This window comes from Microtus oregoni, unplaced genomic scaffold (genome assembly GCF_018167655.1).
Source record: "Microtus oregoni isolate MIOR12 unplaced genomic scaffold, Mior012 000053F_ref0000044, whole genome shotgun sequence".
NCBI classification, from domain to species: domain Eukaryota; kingdom Metazoa; phylum Chordata; class Mammalia; order Rodentia; family Cricetidae; genus Microtus; species Microtus oregoni.
In genome coordinates this window covers 12827637-12851870 of record NW_024543829.1, presented here as the reverse complement: position 1 = coordinate 12851870, position 24234 = coordinate 12827637, and the positions used below count along the sequence as shown (strand labels likewise).

Sequence of the window (24234 nt, the reverse complement as noted above, 5' to 3'; positions counted from 1 at the left end):
CACATGCACATACAGGCACACAAAGTAAATGTTTAAAAATTAGTGGATATCACCTAAGAAATGACTCCCAAGGTTTTCCTGTGACCTCCACATACACATGGACATAACATAAGTTAAAGGGCACGCATGCATGAGTACACATGCCCACGTGCACAAACACGCACACACACACACACACAAACATAAGCAAACAGAAAAAAGTCTTTTTTTTTCTTTTTAAAAAAAGCTACTCATTGTAGCTTAACATTGCCCATTGTTACTGACATTCTGAAACCTCTGTGGTCTGCCATTGTTGTCAGCATTTGTACTAAGTAATTTGTTTTCTTACATTAGACATATTCTCCATGTTAGGAATGTCCTGGTGATCTCAGTGAAGCCTGGGCTAATAGGCTGAGCATAGTTTTAATTAATATAGTTTCTGTGTGATTATTTCGGGTCTGGGTGCCTGGGAACAAATGAGCAGCCTCTGACTACAATGAAAAGTTTCTTTTTGACTCATGATTTCAGGATACATAGTCCATTATTCTGTAGAGAATGTAGTGGTGAGATTGTATGGATGCTGGCTGTGTTTTGACACAGAAAGGAAACAGGGAGATGCTGGTGCTCATCATTCTTTCTCCTTTGTAATGGGTTTCCAGGATGTGGATGAGGATCCAATGTGGAGGTGCAGAGATGTGTCTTCTAAGTGATTGTCATTCTAGTCAGGTTGACAATGAAGATTAACGGGCATATGAGCCCAGGACTTAGTGCACAATAAATCTTGATGACTTCTTTCCACATTTTGTTCTCAACATTGACCGTGTCTGCAGTCACAAAGACGCTACTAGGGTCCTTTCCCTACTGTGCCCTTCATTTTCCCCCGGTTCTATTCACTTTCTTTTCTATCCCTACATTCTTTCTTAAAACAACTCTCTATGTCTTTGTGTCTCTGTTTCTTTGTCTTTCTATCTCTCTCTCTTTCACTCTCTCTCACTGACTGATCAGAACATTTTTTAATTGGTTTTTTAATTTTTTTTTTAGGGTAAACTCAACATACCTACAATAGTAGTTACAGTGATACTGGTAATAATGTTGGAATTTCTCACTTTGCTCTCTGTCCTCTATAATATAACTTCCATGAATTTAAAGCACATGACTTCTTCAGTTCCCAATCCTTGGGTTGTTATTGCATGTGGGTTTGCAATATTTAACTTTTTCTAGTTAATTTTTTTACTTTACACAGTCTAAATAATTATTATTTATTTGTACTTCACTTATACTATCACAGAATTTTAGTTCTTTTTTACAGAGTAGGATTGTTAAATTTAGGTTTGTATTTTAACACTGATGATGTTTTAAGTAAATATCCAATGTGAGAATTAGAACTAAAGAAGTTAGGAAAGACAATCATGTTCTTGATATGTTGGTATCTACATGGAGATAAAAAGTTTTAGTGGATTGATTTTTAAGACGGAGGTCCTGGGAAAAGTGCTAAGAATGGAAACATCACATTCCTTCCCACACTAAGCACATAATTTTGCATGAATTTGGTTTCATTTCAAGAGTGGAGTATTCACAGACTGAACACCCTCCTATAAACTTGACCCTTCGAAAGGCAACAGATAAACTTGAAAAGTCATTCTCAGACAACAACCCCACCGAGGTATTAAATAAAATTTTACAAGGTCCTCTAAATAGTTTTGACAGGCTATGTAAAATTTCTTCTTTATCCTATCAGCCTTTATACATATGGGAAAGTAAACACTGCTTAAGGTTAAATAACCCACTACTTTAACCATAAAAGGCTTTTCAAATTTGGAGCATTGAAATTTCATGTAAATACCTCCAGATTTGCTCTAAATTTTCTTTTGCCTTGAGAACACAAAAGTGCTTCACACTTTCTTAAATTTATTTTTTATTGAAAATTGATTCTTCTCTCATATAATACATCCCAACCACAGTTTCCCCCTTTTCCACTGTTCTTAGCTCCCCCTCACCACCTGCTCCTCTAGATCCACTCCTCCATTTCCTCTTCAGGAAACAGCAGACCTCCAAGAGCCCACAGTCAAAAAGGAGTTGACATAAACAGTACTTTCTCTGAGAGGTCAAATCCTTCTCAGAAGCATAATGAGTAGGAATCAGTATTTGTAGAGTCATCTCTTATAACACGGTGATGGTTTGAATGAAAATGCCCTCCATAGGCTCATGGTGAGTGCAACTATTAGGAGGTGTGGCCATGTTGGAATAAGTGTGGCCTTGTTGGAGTAGGTATGACTTTGTTGGAGGAAGTATGTCACTAGGGGTGGGCTTTGAGGTCTCATATGCTCAAGCCAGGCTCAGTGTCTCACTTTCTTCCTGCTATCTGAAGATCCAGATGTAGAACTCTCAGTAATTTCTCCAGCATGCCACTTTGCTTCCCACCATGTAAATAATGAACTAAACCTCTGAACTGTAAGACAGCACCATTTAAATGTTTTCTTTTATGAGAGTTGCTATGGTCATTGTGTCTCTTCACAACAACAGAAACCCTGACTAGGACAAATATAGCTCTACTGAAAAGCAAATATTATAGTCTGTTTCTGCCTACTCCACTTGCCTCTGACTCTCCTAATCTCTGGGCTCTGCTGTCCTTTATTTAAAGATAACTGATAATAAATTTAATACTTTAAAATATCCTCACACCAAAGATATTTATATAGATCTAATCTGTAACTTTGCATCTTAAAAAATTGTATTAGTTGTACTGATTTACAGCTTAATAAATGTGAATGGATCCCTTTGATTTATCAGGGATGGTATATGAAAACTCCAAACAAAAAATGAATTAGCCATGATTATATGCCAACTTGGTGAACCCAAGAAGTAATGCTCTGAATTTCAAAAGAAGCAGAAAGCAGAGCAGGAAAAATTCCAACTAGGTCATGAAAGATGGTTAGGACATTGTTTATTTGAGAGGAAAATGACATAAATAGTATGAGGGAAAGCATAGAGATGGGAAGAAAGTAAAGATATTAAGTTAAATGGAAGCAAGGCTCTGAGAAACATACATATATGGTGATTCACACTCAGAATTGATTTGCTGATAGAGAAGCATTGCCAAAAATGTTGGCGCTATTGCTATAGGTAATAAGAAGTGATCTTGCTCAACAGTCCAGTTTCACCTATAGTGTAGGGTCTTCCTGCATCTGTTTCCAAAGTTCTGGAATTCTAGGTGCGTACTACCATGCTCACCGTGAAGTTTTCATACAGCCAGTGACATAACCAAAGTAAGATTTTTAGGATTAATTTGGCAAAATTTATACAGAGGGTTGGGGGGAAAACCCGTTGATAACACAGCAAGTCAGGGAGCTTAATTCTGGCTGCTACATGGGATGGAAGGAGGGAGTTCTGAGGACATTTTTGTGATTTTAGTCTTTTCATGGTGAGATTCCCCTTGGCAAGAGTATGAGGCAGTTACCTTGGAAGATGAGTTAATATTGAAACGCACTGAAAAATGAAGTAATACCATGAAATGTCCTTTGACTGAAACGTAAATGTAAGAGGAACCAACAGTAAAAATTCTTTATTGTGATCACAGGTAATAAAATATTAAAAGATTCATGTTTCAATAATGTGCAGATACCTTCACAACTAATTTTCTACACACGGCAAGTCTTTGAAGCTGCAGATAGTGTCTCCCCTATTACGATAAAACAGGAGCTTTTAGAAGCGGTAACAGAAAAAGATTAATGACAACTTCTACTACAAAATACATATGCTTCCTTTCTGTTGTGTGAGGCTGGAAAGGATCCCAGAACGTTGCTACTTGGATATTTGTGGAGCTGAGTTACTTTTTCATAACCCCTGATCTGAGGCTGTTGTCCTTCCTCCTACAGCTTCATAGTCACACAAAAGTAAAATGTACGAAGTTGTATTGCTAGATACACGTTCATGGAGAAGTTTTTGTACTACTTGTACTTGATTTATCACTTTTTCAGAAATTGTGCTGTATGTGAAGCTCCACAGTAGTTGGTGCTTTGGGCAAACAGAACGCTTAGCAAAGGTGTGATGCAAAGTTCAAGTCCATCATTAAGCTGCCTCTCAATTTCTCCTTACTGATAAGAACAGTCTATGACGGTAAAAAGAATCACATATGTTAAAAAAGGCATCTAGATCAGGTCTGTGATCTCTACCTGCTACCAACATCTTAAAAATAATTTGATGAGAAAGCCCTAGTGTCAAGAAATTTCAATATCTAATCTACATGGGAAGTAGAAAAAGACAAGAACTCCTGAGTAAACTCGGATCCTGGGGATCAAGGGAGGGCAGAAGGGGAGAGTGGAGGAAGGAAGGGGAACAGAGAAAAATATATAGCTTATAAAAACAATAAAAAAGAAAAGTAAATTCACATGTTTTAACTCTAGTCGGGCATCAGATCAAAGCCCAATATTTGTAAGGTTCTTTTATATAGAAAAGTAGGTATAAGACACAAAAAGAGAAGAGTTGAGATTTAAAAGTCTGTATTAAGTAAAAGTGACTAGTCTTATATGTAGTTTTAAGAATGTAAAATAGTTATCTCTCTTTAAGGCCTTGGTGGCATAGAGCAATCATCATAATCATCATACTAATCTAAATGGAAAGGAAGGAAGGAAGGAAGGAAGGAAGGAAGGAAGAATATTGAAGCTGGGCATGGTGGTGAACACTTCTAATTTCACCACTTAGGAGAACTACCTCAAGTTCAAGGCCAGCCTGGGTAAAGTAAGTATCAGGTCAGAAATGACTACATTAGAACATGCTGACTCCAAAAATAAATAAAAGCTAAAAATAACAAGTGTTTATATCATTTAGACTTGGTATTTCTATTTTTAAAAACTTGACCCCTGAGTAAATACCTTAACTATCAATTATAAATCAGCTAAAAATAATAAAAGACTGTTTTCTTGAATACTGTTGATTGATAATGGACCATATATGCCATGATTTAAGTGGAAAATGAATGCAAATATATATTTAAATATATATATATATTAAATAACTTTTTATGTATTTGTAAAATATTGGATACATATATATGTAAAACTTATAAAGAAAAATAACAGTAAACTTATGAGGTTTTGTTTGGTTTTCTTTAGTATTAAATTTGCAAAGGGCATATATTGAATTCACATTAAAATTACCAAAGTAAAAACACAGAGTATATTTGAATTTAAGATGGAAAAATATCTATAATTTAAGTCCATTAGGTAAGAGAAGGATCTCCACGAGCATTATGCGTTTATTAATGACTGGATCAAAAAGAGCTGTTGAGGGACTACACTTTGACAGGACCCAGCTGTGCTATAAAAGAGAGCTATAAAATAGAGCTGAAGCAGTCATGGAAGTTGAAGCAGATTTAATCACCGTGGCTACTGGAGGGTTTTAACCTGTGGTTTTTCAGACTTGGTAGCCTGAACTGAGTAGGTACAACATGCTTCAGATTAGATGACAAGACGGCATCCTTTATTTATCCTTAATAAATACATTCAGTCTGTTTAGCAATTGACTAGTATTTATTCAGCATCTTTTAAATACTTGCAACATGCCTAGGCTACAAAAAGGTAAATAAATAAATTTCAGAAAACTAGTGGTACACTCGGAAGATTACCACTTAAGTGTTGTCTTAAAAAATGAGTTCATAAGCCAGGTGGTGGTGGTGGTGCATGCTTTTAATCCTGTCACTCAGGAGGCAGAGGCAGGTGGTTCTCTGTGAGTTTGAGAGGCCAGCCTGCTCTACATAGTGAATACCAGGACAGCCAAAGCTACACAGAGAAACCCTGTCTTGAAAACAAAATGGAAACATATATAAAATTCTAGAAAAACTTCAAGAAAGGATCAATCATCCTTTAAGTTAGAGAAGCCTTCTGTGAGAAAGTAATACTACAGATGTATGTACTTGATTGAATGACTATGCACTGACGAGACAGAAAAGGTCAAGCGGGGTTGAGATAGGAAAAGAATATATGCAAAGGGCCAATGATCTGAAATAACATGTGTTGTGGTTTAAAAGAAAATGGCCCCCAAAGGAAGTGTCATTATTAGGAGGTGTGGGGTTGGGCTTTAGGACTCTGAGCTACTTCTCCAGCACCATGGCTGTCTGAACACTGCCATGCTCCTCCATGTCTTAGGGTTTCTGTTGCTGTGAAGTGACACCATGACCATGGCAACTCTTATAAAAAAATTAACTGGGGTTCACTTACATTTTAGAGATTTAGTCTATTATCATCATGGCAGTGAAATTGTCACTCATAGGAGCAATGGCCTGTTAGAGGAAGCCTAATTAAGACAGCATTTATTGCATATTCAAGACTGGTAAGAAATGTAATATAGCTCAAGTTGAGGATGAAAGCAAGAAGTAGGCCATGAATGAAAAACTGAGTTAGCTTATAAGTAGCCAGCACACAGTCACTAGTGGCTTCTGCATTGCCAATGATTAATAGTGGTTTCCTTGCTATTAAAGTCTAATCACCATAATGAGGTAAGACTGTTGCTCTGAATTATAGAAATTATTAAGTATTATTACCTGTCCCACAAACATAAATTATAAATATCATCACATTGTTTGAAGCTGCTTTGAAGGTTGTCACCCAAGTCTCAATAGAGCTTGTCAGCAGGAAGTCTGAAATACTCTTTTTAAGCTTCTCCCACCACCCCTGAACTGCTCATCAATCCTGGGTCAGTTGCTGAGTCCCAACTTGCCTTGATTACATTCCTATCCTCAGCTGTTGTTTCTAATCCTTACTGATGTGCCTTGTTGACTGGACCGGTACATGTTTACAGAACTATTGTCAAGACAAGTGAAGCAGAGTCCTTCCCCTGGAGACTCAGGACCCATTGTGGAGAGCCATGCTAATAGCTAAGACCCTCCTTCATCAGGGTCTCTTTAATTCTGCATTTCCAAGACCATACCTGATACAGTTTTTTAGTCAGTGTCACCTTGACCTAACAAATCTCTCATCTGACTCTTTCACCCTAGGAAAGAAAGATGAGGGACACCAGATTTCCCTCCTAAAAAGCCTTAGACTCTTCTTTGACACCCTGACTCTTCCTTCCATTGTCTATGCTATTCCTCTACAAAACAAAATGCTAATTGTGGTGTCCAGTGCCAATGGATACATATCCAGAACAACTCCCACACCCAAGGCTCAGGAAACATTGCAAAGGAGGGGCAGAAGGATTATAAAAACCAGAGGTTCAGGGAGTTATCTATGAGATTATGCCTCCTAGTAATGTCAGAAGCTATAACTATAAAGTCTCAGCAATATAACTGCCCAAACATCAGTTGAACAATGGAGACACCAATAGATATTTTAAAGTGGATGGGGAAGGGACATGGGCCCCAACCCTACACAAAGAACGAGCTACAGACAGATAAGGAATGCTGAGAGTGGAAGAAATAGTTTTGTCCCAGTGAAGAGCAACCAATTTGATATCCAATAACAAATGATCAGTCCTGAAAACATATATGCAAGTAACATATACAGACTAAACAAGTTATATGTAGGAATATATATATATATATATATATATATATATATATTTGCATGTGACAACAATTAATGTAAAAAGAGACCATGAACTTGAGGAACAGCAAAGAGGAGTGTATGGGAAAGTTTGGAGGGAGAAAAGGGAAGGGTGGAATGATGTAATTACATTATAATCTTAAAAAATGAAAGAATGAAACAAACAGGAAAAACCTATTATGATGCTGGAAAGATGTTTCAGCAGTTAAGATAGCTTGTTTGTCTTGCAGAGGACCTGGGGTTCAATTCCCAGAACCCACATGGTCGCTCACAACCCTCCATAACTCCAGATCCAGGTGATCCAAAGGGCAAGCACACGGACACATACATACATTCAGGGAAAACATGCATATACATAAAGTAAAATAAATAAATCTAAACAAACATTACAAAAGATCTGTTGCCTTGACCCAGGGCACCAATAAAGTGGCTGATTGCTTTATATTTATATAACTAAGACAGAGACAAAGTAACTATTCCAAGAACAAAGGTCTTTAAAAATCATTCTTTGCTCCTGCTTGTAAAGAATAAGTTCAATTTTCTTCCCTAGAATAATTAATCTTTGTCCACTCCCTATTTTTTAAAAAATCAATGATAATGTTCTCATCTATTATATGACAAATTGTTTAACTTGCCTAATGTGGAAATAGAGTTCCACCCCCATGCATTTAGCACAGTCTGCTCATCCAGTCCAGATGCTCCCAGACCATTATTTATCTCTGTAACTCAGACACAATACACATTAGTGATGCATATGGCAGAAGTTTTTTTTGGGGGGAGGGGGTAGGCTATGTCTTCCAAGCTACTAAAGCAGGGGCAGGGGGATTGAACACCTAGTGCCTTTGTCAACTAGTGTGAGTGTATTTCTGTAAGGGCCACTATGCTTGCTCTTCAAAATCTAATCCCAGAAGACAGAACTTAGGTAAAGTTCCAAAGAGAGGGAGACAGTAGAAAGTGGGTGTGAGGATCATAGTTTCTCTAGAAAAGAAACTACAACAAGTATTGATTTTAGTTTCCTGCTGGAAAGCCATTTGTCTTGCTTCACCATTTCCCTCAAATGACTGTAGAGCACTCAGCTGACCTTTCCAGTTCATCAGTTTAATGATAATAATCTCCCAGCTTCTTTGCCTTTAAATTTGGGAATAATAAAACCCGATATCAAGCATTTTCTTTTCATCTTTTGTTGTAAGTGCTAATCCCCAGTCTACTGCTCTTTTGAATTAAATGAAAATGAAATGCATGCATATCACGTTTTATAAGCCCAAATGAAGTTTTGACACATTATTGGCAATAGTTTATTTTAGGAAAAAGCCGCAGATCTGTCGGCTGTTTGTCATACAGTGTGCAGGCACTCATCAGAAATCCAACGAACGGCCCAGGCTGTGGTGGAAACTCCAAAGACCTGATGCCTGGTGGTCTTCGTCCTCCTTTGGTTCATGTGCTGGTTTGAACTAGATCTGTATCCAGTGAGCGCCACCCAGAACTGGGACATAGCATTACTGTGCCTGAGCTGTCTGCTCCCACTTCCTTTGAGAGAATTTGATGTTTGATCTTTGCTGCTGCTGTTGATTTGTTCCTATCATAGTTGTGAAAACTGAGAGACAGATGTTGATATTCAACCTGAAGGTCAGAAAAGCAAAACAGCCAGCCACTGGCTCTTCCCTCTACCTGCCTCCAGGAATCTCAGAATAAGACTGAGACTGAGAGCTGTCTCCTCCTATTGTATAATCCTCTTTAGTTTGGGGATTAAGGGCATACATCACTACTGCCTGGTTTCTGTGGCAAGCTGGTGTGGCTACTAGAATTAAAGGGGTGTGTCATTGATGCCTGGTTTGTAAGCCTGGCCAATGTAGCTGTTTTAATTTTCTGATCCTCAGGCAAGATTTATTTATTAAAATACAAATGAAATGCTACTACACTGAGGAGTTGTCTTCTGGTCTCCACATACATGCTTTGGTGTGTGTGTGTGTGTGTGTGTGTGTGTGTGCACAATAAATAAATAAAAAGAAAAGTGAAAAATAGCTTGAATAAAATTTTTATTTAGATAAGTCAAAATTAAAATTTTAGATTAAATAAAAGTTAAAAATGATATACTAATCTCATTCAGTGCTTCAGATATATTTGGCTTTGACCTCATCTAGGAAATGTATTTCTGATTGCCCTTTCTTTGGGATTAAGGAAGTTGCTTGTGTTTATTTGTAACTGAACTTGTTCATGCTCAGGTGTACATGCATCTCACACTAAAAGAGGCTGTGTTTTCTACAGGTTCAATGAGATCTGAGTTTTCCTTGACTGAGGATTCTCTACATTAGAGGTATCCTAAGGCTGCTGAGAAAAAGGCATAGCAAGAGGTTTTGTTCTGGTTTCTCCATTTGTGGAGACTTTTGTCATCAGGTGCAAAGACATCTAGATTTAGGCAGAGAAGAGCTAAGAAGCAACCCCTGAATCCTTTGTGACTATAACTGATACATGTGTTATTTAACATTAACTATGATTGATACATGTGCTATGTAACATTAATTATGACTGATGTGCTAGACTGATATATATATACTATGTAACATTAAATATGATACATGCATTGTGCAACCATTATGACAGATACATGTGTTAGGTAATATTATTTATGTCTTATCCTATTAATTTTCCTAACAACCACATGAGATGATTATTATTTTTCTTATTATGTTGAAGAAACCTCTGAGGCTCGGAGATGTTAGGTAAGTGGTCTGTCTAACCTCCCAGAAAATGACATGGTAGAGCAGGGATGAGGCACAGATCTTCAGACTCCAGGTGGACAGTTCCTTGTGGGTTTAAGGGATTTAAGAACCAAAATGCCACATTACATAAGGGAACAAGTCAATGGATGAAATTCCATTTTTTTTTCCTCTCAGTTTAGTCTCAGTCAGACTGTGAGAGAAAAAGGAGACTTCTGAGTCACTTAGATGTCTGCTAAATCCCTGGATTCCTGTCCTTCTAGGAGCCCTTTCCTCTCAAGTAGGTGCTGATGTTCCTAATGTGTGTTGGGTATCTCATGGACTCAAAGAGGTGCTGTTTATATTTTTTAAGGCCAGCTATGCTAATGTCCTTTGGAGACCTCCACATGTAATACTTCAAATGAATTACTTCCGTGCTACCTTAATATGATGACATCATTGGCCCGCTGATCAATTTGACTAATCCTATGTGATAATGACTTTTAAATGGTGTACTCAATTACAGGGATCTTTCGAGCATCTATGTTGTAAGAAGTGGATTTTTTGCGTCCTGTACTGTCTGTTTATCCTTATTTAAGGAGTCCATCGTTTTAATAATTTAGGGTACCATGTGCTACTAGCTGCGGAGAAATGTAAAGAAGGGCAGTTCTTTGGTCTCTGTAAGGCTCAACAATATTATGGTAGAGAGGTAGAAAGAATATAAGATCTGAGGAAAGGAAGGAAAAATGTGAATTGCCATCCTCTAGACAGGCCATGGTCCTTGGAATCATGAAATTACAGCGGCTGCAATGGCTTGCACTGGGCCTTCACAAGGCTGGCCATGTCATCAGTTAGCTTTGGGTGGCAAGGAGGTCTTAGTGTCCTCTTCATTACTCATTGCTGAGCTCTGGGTTGCTGACAGAGTCTGGGAGAGGAGAAGTCATTGTCCTCCGTTCTGAAGCCACTGGTGAGTCTACCAGGCTCCAGTGGACAGTTTAGCTGGTTCTGGTTAAGACAGTTGGTCAGAAAACAACAAAAAAGTGGGGAGGAACTTTGTAGGGGAAAGGTGTGTGAGGGTGAAAAGAGTCAAGGTGGGGGGAAGCAAGGCTAATCAGAATGCGTTGTAGCCATGTGTGGAAAACTGGAATTTTTGTAAGCTATACTAGTGCGTATCACTCTTTCCTTTGTTACAAGAAGAATGTTATTTGACTTACATCATCTTCAAGTGCATCTGTGGTGGTTTGAATGTAATTGGCTCTGATAAACTCATAGGGGGTGGTGCTATTAGGAGTTGTGACCTTGTTCAAGGAAGTGTGTCACCACGGGGGTGGGTTTTGAGTTCTTTATACTCAAGCTACATCTAGTTTAGTTCACTTTCTTTTGCGTGCAGATAAAAATCAAGGATTTCTTTTTCTTTAAGATTTATTTACTATTATTTCATTTGTATTTGTGAATGTCTACATGTGTGTATATATACACCATGTATTTCTCTGCTACTCATGGAAGCAGAAGAGGACTTCAAATCCCTTGGAATTGGAGTTCTAGTTCATTGTGAATCAAACCCAAGTCTTCAACAAGATCAAGTGCTCTAAACCATTTAGTCGTCTCTCTGCCTCCACCAAATATATTTATCATAAGAAAACAAAGATTTTTTTTTAGCAATCTGATTATATTACTTTCTTTGAAAAGTTTGTTAGGTTTATGTGATGACTGTAAGCAGGTAATTGATTATGGAACAAATATTAAGTTTTCTGCCTCTTCTTTGCCAAGTGCTTAAAGACCTTGGAATACTTTCCTCTCTGAGTATGAAAGTGACCCTTCTCCTCTGGGTGTGTGTGAAAGTGTGCTCTGTTCTGGACATCTATCATGTAGCTTTTTATTAATGTCAACTACATGCCTGCTTCAGAGTTTTCCTCATGTGTCACTCCAGTCATCTAGAGGAAGAATTATACCACAGGTCAACAATATGATCTCTACCCGTCAAACAAGAAGGCTGAGGTTCAGGCAGACCAACTACATCAGTAGTTATATGGCTAGCACCCAGCAACGGCAGGGTTTACTAGGTATAACTGCCTTTTTCATAAATAAAACCTTTCCTGGAGATGAGCTAGAAGAAACATTTTAGGAGGACATGTAGCTGGGAAAGCAGCTTTGAATTTTATCCTACTTGAACATCAAGGCTTGCATTCATTTATTCATTCACTCACTAGTTCCATGTGTACCTACTGGGTGCTAAATAGTCTGAGAACTGGAAATATAGCAGTAAATTATAAATCAGGTTGGAGAGACAGGTCAGCAGTTAAGACCATTGGTTGTTCTTCCAGAGGACCGGAGTTCAATTCCCAGCACCCACAAGATTGTTCACAATCATCTTTTAACGCCAGCTTCACGTGACCTGATACCCTCTTCTGACCTCCATGGGTACCAGGCACACATGTGGTACCATAAATATAGTGAAAACAGAACATCCAAACACATAAGATATCATGGCCAGTGGATACGGTTCTCTGAGTAAAGACACTTCTGCCAAGCCTGACACCCAAGTTAGTTCCTCAGGATCCAAATGGTAGAGAGAACCAATGGGTTGTACTCTGATCTCTACTGGCTTGGCCCCACCATGCTTGTAATTATAAATAAATAAAACTCTAAATTGTTGCCTCTCAGGCGCTTGTAGGATTTGAGATTATGATCAGAGAAATATGTTGTCTGGCATCACTTTTGCAAAGATTCTTCCCACCACAATGTATAGCATCATCTAGGGGAGGGAGGGTGTGTAGCAGCAAGATGATTCAGAGGTGTCTGCAACAGTCCAGGTAATGGGGCTGGAACTTTGGACCAGAGCATAGCAGAAGTAGTGAGCTGGGTTCTAGACAGACTTTTAGGGAAGTCACTAGGATTCTCTGAGGAGGTGGTTTGTCCTGGCTTTCTCAGGAGCTCAGATCTGCCTGCATCTGTGACCTGTGTTCTTTCACCTAATGTTCCAGTGTGAAATGATTTCACAGCTATATTCACTTCAAGCAAACTGGAGCTCTTTCCTGTAGGACTCTTACCACCAGGCTTCTGCAAGGAGAATCTGTTAGTGCCTGGAGTGGGCAGGGTGGAGCTTGGTGCCTCAGGAGCACGTGCTACCCAGACCGTGGCTTGTGGGAAGCAGTGGGCATGTGGTTATACCTGACATTGGTACCATGGAGGTCTCAGCACCACTCAAAGTGTGTCGCAATCATCCACAACAATTCCCCTTTGCGATTTACCAACAATTATCATGTACAAGACAGAAGAAATTTTAATTCTTCATAGAAAAGTGGCTCGTCTAAGGGATTGTTTTATAATGCTTTTAAAATTGAGAAAATAGCTTCCTGCAGTTAATGATTAGTGAGCAGTCTTGGTAACCCAGAAAAAGGTGCTAGGACTGACAGGTCTATCTATCATTAATTAAAATCTTCAGAATAGAGGCAAAGGCACTTCAGTTACAATGGTGGATGCATCTTCACTGTAAGATGAAAAAAAAAAAACCCCAACGGTTCTCAACTTGTGGGTTCCAACTCCTTTAGGGTCAAATGACCCTTCAAAGGGGTAACCTAAAACCATTGGAAAGAAAACACATTTATTTAAATTATGATTCATAACATTAGCAAAATTACAATTACAAAGTAACAACAAAAATAATTTTATGGTTGGGGTCACCACAACATGGAGACCATTGATGGTTATTCCTTGTGATCATGTGACTCACTAGGAACCTGACTTGATATTGCTGTCCAGTAACAGGAGAAATGATCACACTGTTTATCTTAGTGCAAGAAAAAACCAAGCCTTGGAATCCAAAGTTGGTTTTCTACTAAATAGCTATATATTTTGTTCATACAATCACTTTTGAAAAGTAGTAAGTTGACTCAGAGACTATCTCTACACACTGATTATTGCAGGCCCATGAAGGGGCTGTCATGCTGTTGGTGAAGTAATGTGAAGAAACGGCAGGCTAATCATTCAATTAATTTTCATTGACCTTGAGGGAATGGCTTTATATTTTCCAGTACATGAGTAACCACAGACATTGCATCAGCTTCTTAGTTGTTACATTCCTAGGGAGAGCATGAGAAACTGTGCTGGTGGATTCAGACCAAGAGGCAATGCCTGCTCACCTTATCCTGAAGTACTGCTAAGTGATCTAGGTTCTGCTGAAGTCTCTGGAAAGGCTTTAAAATCATAGGCTTCTTTTAATTTTGCCTTCCAAATATAGTATAACAAACATTTCACTGAACTTGACCATACACTAGACCCTACAAATTTTACTTTTACCTTGCCCTGGAGGTTATCTCTGAAGTTGCAACCTTGTGTTATCATCCAAACCCTGAGACCGGGTCCATGCCAATGAGAGACAGGTGCCTCTGATTCCTGTTTACCTCCATAGTGCAGACAAGGTCTTCACCATTTGAAAGTCATTCAAAGCAAACTGAAGAATGCCTTTTACTATTCCCCCAGGGCTGCGTCCAAAGAGAACACTGCGCTTGGTGCTCTGGACAGCTGAAGAACAAGGTGGAATTGGTGCCTCCCAGTATTATGAGCGACATAAGGTAAAACTACGGACGTGCGGAACACTTACATTTGCAATGTCAGCATAAACCAAAAGCACTGATTTGTATTTGGGTTTTTAAATCCTCTGGAATTGTCTATTTAAAAGCTGTTAGTCCTTTGTGGCAGGCTAACTCTGGCAAATACCCAGTCCTGTAAGTGAGAATGTCCTGGTGAGATGACGATGCTGTGTGGGGTTAAAGGGTCATCTATTTCCTCACCGTACTCATGGCCCTTGAAACTTGTCAGCTGTGTGTTGCAAATTCCTTAGACTCTTGCTAATTCTGCTGTGCTCACAACACAACAGGAAGCAATGGGTAAGCATTCCCTCCCCACTTAGCCAAGCCCCCTGTGTTTGTGTCCCCAAACCTCCTAGAGGTCCTAGAATGTGGAACCCCAAGATCTGGACTCAGCCAGCAGCAGCACCTTCATGGTGGTAGGAATGTAACAACTACAGATCTCTGATCTAGAAACACAGAGGACACCTTGATTAGATACTAAATTTAGGCACAGATGGAGCCTGAAACAAGAAAGCTGTTATGGAAGGTCATAATTTTCTAATCTACAAAACTCCCTTCAGTGCTGGAGGGGTCAGAGTTATTACTGAGAACAGCTTTGAGAGACTAAAATATATGAGGACAGGGAACCTCTGGAATAAGTGGAACATTTGCTCAAAGAGAAGCTATTTGAGTGCCCCCGTGTGAACAGGGAAGAAGGTGTGCATATGTCTGTTGTTGCTGCTGCTTCTGATGACGATGATGATGATGACGATGATGATGCCTCCTGATGCTGCTGGCTTGTTCTCCCTAAATCTCTAGATTAGAAAAAAAAATAAGGTTGAATGATCTAGATCAGACAGGAGTTTGCTTTATGAATTATGATTATGTCCTTTTATGCAATTTTATACAGTATTCATCCCTATACACACTATTTCAGCTAATTAAAGCATGAGTTCAGGGTCATAAATTTAGCCAGAGTATAATCATTTACTATGCAAAAGACTAATGAGTTATACCTAGCCTTTTCACTACAATTCTTTGGCTTCCAGCTTTTCTTGAGATAAGAAAATTCCAGACAGCTATCCTCTGGTTGACGGGGAACTACATTATTATATCTTGTGGTGGACTTCATTATTACAAAAAGATTGTTCTGGATTAAGCAACATTAACCTTTTTGGAGCACATGGTATGTTCCATATGGTATGCTAAGTTTCAAGCTTAGTGTCATAACAGCTTCACTCAAAGGCTGGGCATGGTGGTCTGTGTTTGCAATCTTAGCACCCTGGAGACTGAGTGAGGAAGATCGTGAGTTCAGGGCGGGAATCTGCTACAGAGTGAGCCATTATCTGAAAAGAAACAACATGAAGCAAATTCACCTTGACCATCTAAGGGCTTGTACTTGTTTTTGTCAACTAGACACAACTGGGGTCATCCTGGGAGATAAAAAAAAAAAAAAAACCATTGAGAAAATGCTTCCTTAAGATTGTAGGCAAGTCTGTAGGGCATTTTATTGGTTAATGACTGATGCGGGCGGGACCAGCCCACATGTCAGGGCAGGTGGTTAAATTATGTAATCTAGCAAGCTGAATAATCCCTAAGGGAGCAAGCAGGTAAGTAGCACTACTCCATTGCCTCTGCTTCAGGGCCTGCCACCAGGTTCCTGTTTTGAGGGCCTGTCTTGGCTTTCCCTGATGACAGACTGTAAAAAACAAAAAACAAAAACATTTCCTCCCAAAATTGCTTTTGATCATGATATTTTATCACAGTTATAATTCTAGCTAAAATAAGGCTATAATGTAATGAATAACACAGGTCACTCTACATTGTTGCAGAATATTAGTTTAAAATGCGTTACGTTCATTTCTGCTATGGAATAATTGTTCAAGGATGCAAAGATGTGCTTCACTCTTCCATGGTTTTGGTTTAACTCTGTAAAACTGTGTTACCTGATTAGTCTAATAAAGAGCCGAACAGTCAATAGCTAGGCAGGAGAGAGAAATAGGTTGGGCTGCCAGGCAGAGAAAATAAATCAGAGGAGAAACCTGGGCTCTAGGGAAGAGCAAGAAGTGAGAAAAGTAGGAGAGGAGGACACAGGGGCCAGCCACCCAGTCACATAGCCCACCATGGAGTAAGAAAGAAACAAAGATATATAGAATAAAGAAAGTTAAAAATCCCAGAGGCAAAACACAGTTAGAGAAAAACAGGATAATTTAAGTTAGAAAAGCAGGCTAGAAACAAGCCAAGCTAAGGCCGGTTATTCATAAGTAAGAATAAGTCTGAAGCTGGATATCAGGCCCCCAAAGAATAATTCTAAAAACAATTACACTATGTTTACTATAAGGTTCATTAAGTCTTCTGATTAAAATACAAGGTGTTGATGGTGGGCAGAGGAGGGTCACCTATCGTGACTGTGACGGACAATAAGGAGAAACTACACAGAAGAAATGACATCCAAGTTTGGATCTGGGGAATGAAGAGAAGTGAGAAAAGGCAAAGGAGTGGTGGGAGTAGGCGGGAGTAGGTGTGGCGGAAGTAGGTGTGGCGGGAGTAGGTGTGGCGGAAGTAGGCAACATCGGACTTTAGCAGAGGGAACTGTGTGTACAAAAGCTGGACGAGGAGAGAGCATGGCACCCCCGAGAAACAGGAAGGGGTTCGGAGTGTCTGGTGTACAGAATACAAGATGCAGAGAACAGAACACAGGGCAGAAAGGTAAGACGGAGCCTGACAAGACACTCTCTCCTCAGGGCAAGAAGAGGACCAAATCATTTTTAAGGGAGGGCTCTAAAATTCAATATATCTCATTCTTCATGGAAATGGGATTCCTGAATGAGCTACTCTAAAGCCTTTTTTAAAAGAATTTTTAAAATATACTCTTCCCCAAGGAAAATATTTGGGTTCAAATTGTGGTGGATTTGGCTTGCAATTTTCTCACCACTGAAATTCTGAGAATTGAAGGAAAAACTTAAGCTCTGTGAGGTTTTAAGTTTCTCTGTGACCTACTAAAATGCAAGGAATTAGTCAGAAATGACTGAACTTTACATTTCTAAGAAGTTGCAGGCACACATACATACACACACACACAAATATGTGCTTACACACATATAAACATACACATACACACTTGTACATAAATATACTTACACACAAACATGTTCATACATGTAAACAAACACATACATACAAATGTACATATGTAATCATACACTTGTACAAATACAAACATATAAGTCATACATACACACTTATAAGCACACATGTGTACACATGCATACCCATGTTAAACATTCTCATCAACACATGTACATACACATACACACATGCCACACATAAATGCACACATAATATATGTACACACAATACACACAAATACAATACACATACATACACACATCTATATACATATACCCACGTAACATTCATGTACACACACACCTATATACACCAACATTCATAAACACACATATACAAATGTATATACATATATTCATATATACACTCATATACATGCACACATAAACAAACCTACACATATATGCACACATACACACATGTACATAATACACACAAATGTGCAATACACATACTTAACACATATACACACCATGCATACATATGTGTACATGTACATATATACACAGATATGCATATTTACACACATATGTACATACTTTTACAAGTGTATGTATATATACACACATGAACACTCAAATACATAAACACACAAATGTACATGCATAGTCAAACACATTCATGCTTACACACATATATCCACACCTACACACACATGCACACATCTATATACACATGCCTACACACACTTATACCTACACACAGATACACAGACTCATACACACATGTACACACACATACACACATACAAGCACTCAGGGTGAGCAATCTCACAAATCCGGTTTGTACTGACAGAACTGGTACTGGCATGAACCCACCTGCACTCTGATATCTGTTCTGCATTGCATTTTCAGGGCTGGTGTTGTAATTATAGACATTTCAGAAAAGAACACAATAGTTTTCTTGTTTTATAGCAGCTCTTTACATGATCTAAATGCGTCAGACCATCTCCCATGATTTATTTTAGGTTCTTAGGTGTTTAACTTAAATTACATAGAGGAGCTGAAGAGATAGATCAGTGGTTAGAGCTCTTGCTGCTCTTCCAGAGGACCCAATTCCCTTCCCAGTGCCCACATAGTAACTTACAGCCATCTGAAACTCCACTTCTAGGGATCTGATGTCCTCTCCTGGCCTCTGTGCATGTCAGATGTGTATGTGGTACACAAAAACATGCATGCCGAAAAAACACCCGTACACATAAAATAGTTTTTAAAAATATATACAAGAGCGAATATGTAAGCAAATCATAAATCCTGGGGTGGGGGATAAGACAGATCAACAGCATTTGTCTCACTGAGGTTACAAGAAGTGAGATAAACTAAGGTGACATTTAATATGACTTAGCATTGGCACCCAGCTGGCAAGCAGTGGGCAGTGGATGTTTTTATCAAACAGTGTAGAGATGGCTCAGAATATTTCCACTCACATCATGCTGACAGGAGCTCATCATGTACTCCAGCTCCTTTAGAGGCACTGTCCCAGATGGACAGCCACTTCCCAGCTACAACTCTACACTCAGAGAGTGTGGCACACAGCCACAGTGCAAAGCTGGTCCTGCTGAGTTTTCTCACTTCGTTCTGCCCAAAGAATAAGGTGTTCCATGGTGCTCAAAATCAGTCAGCTCTGTGAGCTATGTTTTAAGTAAAAATATCATTTTGAGGAGGCTAGTTTACACACACACACACACACACACACACACACACACACAGATGTTATTGTTCATTTTCTATTCATTTTGCTCTTTTGGCTTTTGTGGGGGTCAAACAAATCACACATGGAGTCTTATTCTTTCTTGTGAATGCCTTGGCTTGGCTTGTTGCTAATCAGCTTTTTATAAATTATCCCTTTTGCCTCTTCGCTTTTACACTTCTCTTCTCTAAATCTTACCTTTCACTCTTACTCCGTGGCTGACTATGTAGCTGGGTGTCTTGCCCCTGATGTCCTCCTCTCCTTGTTCTATCTTACTCCTCCTCCTCCCAGATTTCTCTTTCTATTTATTCTCTCTGCTGCCAATCCTGCCTATCCTCCCTCTTCCCTTGCTATTGGCTGTTCAGACCATCAGGTGTTTTAGATAGGAAAGAATCACAGCTTCACAGAGTTAAACAAATGTAACATAAAAAAATGTAACACATCTTTGCATCATTAAACAAATGTTCTACACCATAAATAAATGTAACATATCTTTAATATTCTACAACACATGCACAAGTCTTTGATTATATAGATTTCATGTTCTATCCTAGATTTTTCTTTCACAGGGAAATTTAGCATTACAAATCATGTAAATGGGGAGTCTAAATTACTAACTCTGTTTTACTTTCTGAAAAAGGTTCAGTTGTAAATAGGCCACTGAGTGTTATGAAGCAGCAAGTTCCATTACACTAACATAGTAAATATAAAGGAGTTAGAAATGGGAAGAATGACTGTGTGCTGCGCGCCGCGCCCCGGTGTCTGCACTCTGTGCGCTGGCACCCAGTTCGCGAGCTTCTGGCAAGGGGGCTGGAGGTTAAAATACACAGACACACACAGACAGAGAGACAGTGACATGGGTCATCCTTGAATTCCCCAAGAATGCCCCCTTTATTGTGTTTGGGGCAGATTATATAGAAATAGCTACGCCCTAGCCAAACCCACCAGAAACCACTCTCCTGCCATCAGGAACTCCTGAAGGTCTCGTGCTCAGAGCAACTGTAGGCACTCAGACCGGGGGATTACAAGAAATTCAGGATCTGGGGTCTCACTGCTTCCAACAGCTGTGATGGGTTGTCATTGGGAACAATTCAAGGGGTCTGAATGAGGAAATAGAAAAAGAGCAAAGGAACCCTCCCCTCCTCCCATTCCCTCCACATACCCTCCCACCCCACCCCTATCCACTCCTCAAAGAGGGTAAGGCACATTGCTTTGTGGAAGGTCCAAGGCCTTCCTACTATATCTAGGCTGAGCAAGGTATACATTCAAAGAGAGTAGGATCCCAAAAAGCCAGTACATGCAGGAAGGATAAATCCCGGTGCCACTGCCAGTGGCCCCTCAGTCTGCCCCAGCCATGTAACTGTCAACTACATTCAGAGAAACTAGTTTCATCCTATGCTTGTTCCTTCCCAATCCAGCTGGAGTTGGTGAGCTCCCATGAGCTCAGGTAGACTGCTTCAGTGGATGTACCCATCATGGTCTTTACCCATTTACTCATATTCTCATTCCTTCCACACTTCGACTGGACTTTGGGAGCTCAGTCCAGTGCTCCATTGTGGGTCTCTGCCTCTGTTTCCATCAGATGCTGGATGAAAGTTCTATGGTGATGTTTAAGGTATTCATCAGTCTGACTGGCCAGTTCGGGCCCCCTCTCCTCTATTGCTTAGGGTCTTATCTGACGTCATCCTTGTGGATTTCTGGGAATTTCTCTAGAGCCAAGTTTCTTGCTAACCCTATATCGGCTCCCTCGATTAAGATATTTCTTTCCTTGCTCTCATCTTTATCCTTTCTCCTTCTCGACTATCCCATCCCCTCAAGTTCTCCTCACCCTTCCCCTTCTTCCCTCCTCTTCTCCTTCTATTCACCCTTCTCCCCGCATTGCCATGTTCCCAACTTTGTCAGGCAATCTTGTCTGTTTCCATTTTTCAGGTGGATCTATATATGTTTTTCTTAGGGTTCGCCTTATTAGCTTCTCTAGGATCATAAACTATAGACTCAATATCCTTTGTTTATAGCTAGAATCCACTAATAAGTAAGTACATACATATTCATCTTTTGGGGTCTGGGTTATCTCCCTCAGGATAATGTTTTCTAATTTCTTCCATTTGCATGCAAAAATCAAGATGTCATTGTTTTGTTACAGCTGATAGTGTTCTAATGTGTAAATGTGCCACATTTTCTTTATCCATTCTTTAGTTGAGGGGCATCTAGATTGTTTCCAGGTTCTGGCTATTACAAATAATGCTGCTGTGAACATAGTTGAATAAATGCCTTTGTAGTATGATTGAGAATTTGGGGGGTATATTCCCAAGAGTGGTATTGCTGGATTGTAGGTTGATTCCCAATTTTATGAGAAACTGCCATACTGATTTCCAAAGTGGTTGTACAAGTTTGCATTCCCACCAAAAATGGATGAGTGTTCCCCTTAAACGTGCCCGATCTCGTCTGATCTCGGAAGCTAAGCAGGGTTGGACCTGGTTAGTACTTGGATGGGAGACCCAAGGGCTTGAACTTTTCAAGTGATTGTCTTAGAGTTCCTTGTCACATGGTTATTAGTGGTGTAGACTGAGAATCAGCAAGGCATTAACCACAGGCCAAATCTATCCTGCCACTTGTTTATGTGACCTCAAGCTACCAACAGTTTATGTCTTCAGCTGGCAAAACAGGGCATTGAATGTTGCCCACAAAATTTGAGATATTAGCTTTTGGGGTCCCTAGCAGAATATATTTACTGATCCATAGTCTTATGATAAAAATTACAGTTTTACATTATTTCCTTATAATAATCTCTGTCTTGTTTTACATGAAAAGAAAATTTTGTGTATTTTCTTTGCAGTCAGATATATTTAAGAGTGAGTGTTTTGCAGAGAGATCGTGAATTATTATAAAGCTAGGTCCACAGGCTACTTCTCATTCTTGTTGGGTAGAGTTTAACGGCACAGCTAGTGAAGTAAGCATGGGATCAGCAGTGGAGGAAAACAGTTCTTGTTCTTTCTTCCTTTTTGCTCCTCTGGGTATTTTTATTTCCCACTCACAGAACCTATTTGGCAATGAAAACTCTAAAGAGCTATTGTAATGAGCATGCCTTCTTGGTCTTCATGGACTAGAAGCAACATTCATATTCATTGTCAATTTTTAGTAAATATGCCTTGATTTACAATGTGTTTTTATTAGTTACTCATAGAAAAATTAAATTACAGAGTGAAATTTATTGCCAGACTGATTTTCAAAATTAGATTCTGATTAATAACCACCTTTACTTTATAATTATGTTGTTTTGTAAACTGTTAGCTTAATCATTTTAATGCCTGTTGAAATTTACTAAACTACTGAAAATTCACTAAGTTAGAGTGGCATATGTCAGGTTATTTGTGCTCAGTATGTGAATTTCTAAATTCACGTAGGATTTTATTGCAATATCTAAAATGCTCTTTCCAAGGAAACAAACCTTCTATCAAAAAAGTATGGATCTTTTGGCACCATTTACTAGGTAAAATTATGGAAAATAGATACTATTGAGATTTTGCAATGATGATTAAATTAGTCAATCAGAATTTAGTCTTTTGCTCACCAATATAACAACATATCAATAATAATTGGCCTTTAAGGAGGAATGGCTTATTCTAGTGTCTTAGTTAGAGTTACTGTTCCTAACCTGATAAAATGCCTTGATCAAAAACAAGTTGGGGAGGAAAGGACTTATTTGGTTTATGCTTCCACATCACAATTCATCATTCAAAGAAGTCAGGACAGGAACTTAACCACAGCAGAAATCTGGAGGCAGGAGCTGATGCAGGAACCTTGGAGGGTGTTGCATACTGGCTTGCTCCCCATGATTTGCTTAGCCTGTATTCTTATAGAAATGAGGACCACCAACTCAGGAATGGCACCACCCACAATGACCTGGGCCCTCCCCCATCAACCCCTAATTAAGAAAATGCTCCAAAGGCTTGCCTATAGTCTGATTTTATGGAGGTATTTTCTCAATCAAGGTTCCCTTCTCTCAAATGACTGTAGCTTGTGTCAAGTTGACATAAAACTAGCCATCACATCTGGTAATCATCACATGGATCAACATGAGAGTATGTCCATTATGCTAGAAACGTCCTTCTTCAAATTGACCTACAACTCCACCAAAGGCAAATACTGTGTTGACTTTTTCTATTACCACAGATTGGTTAGGCCTGGTCTTGATCTTCATATACACATAATCATGTAGTATATAATCTTGAATCTGTATTTTTTCACTATGATTTTGGAATCCATCAGCATTGCTGCATTAACAGGAGTTGGCCCCTTTTTGAGTTGCTCTTTGTTTTGTGAATAGACTCAATTTCTTTTCTCCAGAAGAAAAGGAACATAGGTATTCTGTTGATGGACATTTCTGTTCATTCTAGTGTTAGCTACTGTAAAGGTGCTATGAACATTTCTGTACAGATATTTAGATGGCCATATATATTTACTTTACATTCTAGGAGTAGCTAGATCATATGACAGAACATGTTCAATTTCATTAGAAACTGATAAAAGATGGGAACTTATCATTTTACATCATCATCAGCAACATATGAGCTTCCTAGCTGCTTCTATTCTTCCCAGTATGTTCTCTGGCGACCTTTTCATGTTGGGTGA

General features: G+C 39.1%; 1 protein-coding gene across 5 annotated transcripts in view; it reads left to right on the top strand.

The window, feature by feature from the left end:
- The window catches only part of Cpq (carboxypeptidase Q), a 357049-nt gene that overhangs the window by 237073 nt on the left and 95742 nt on the right, over positions 1 to 24234 (top strand). For all 5 annotated transcript variants that reach the window (XM_041637438.1, XM_041637441.1, XM_041637437.1 and 2 more), the window contains one exon: positions 14696 to 14787. In XM_041637438.1, coding sequence (XP_041493372.1) covers positions 14696 to 14787 — 92 coding nt within the window. The remainder of the gene's footprint in view (positions 1 to 14695; positions 14788 to 24234) is intronic.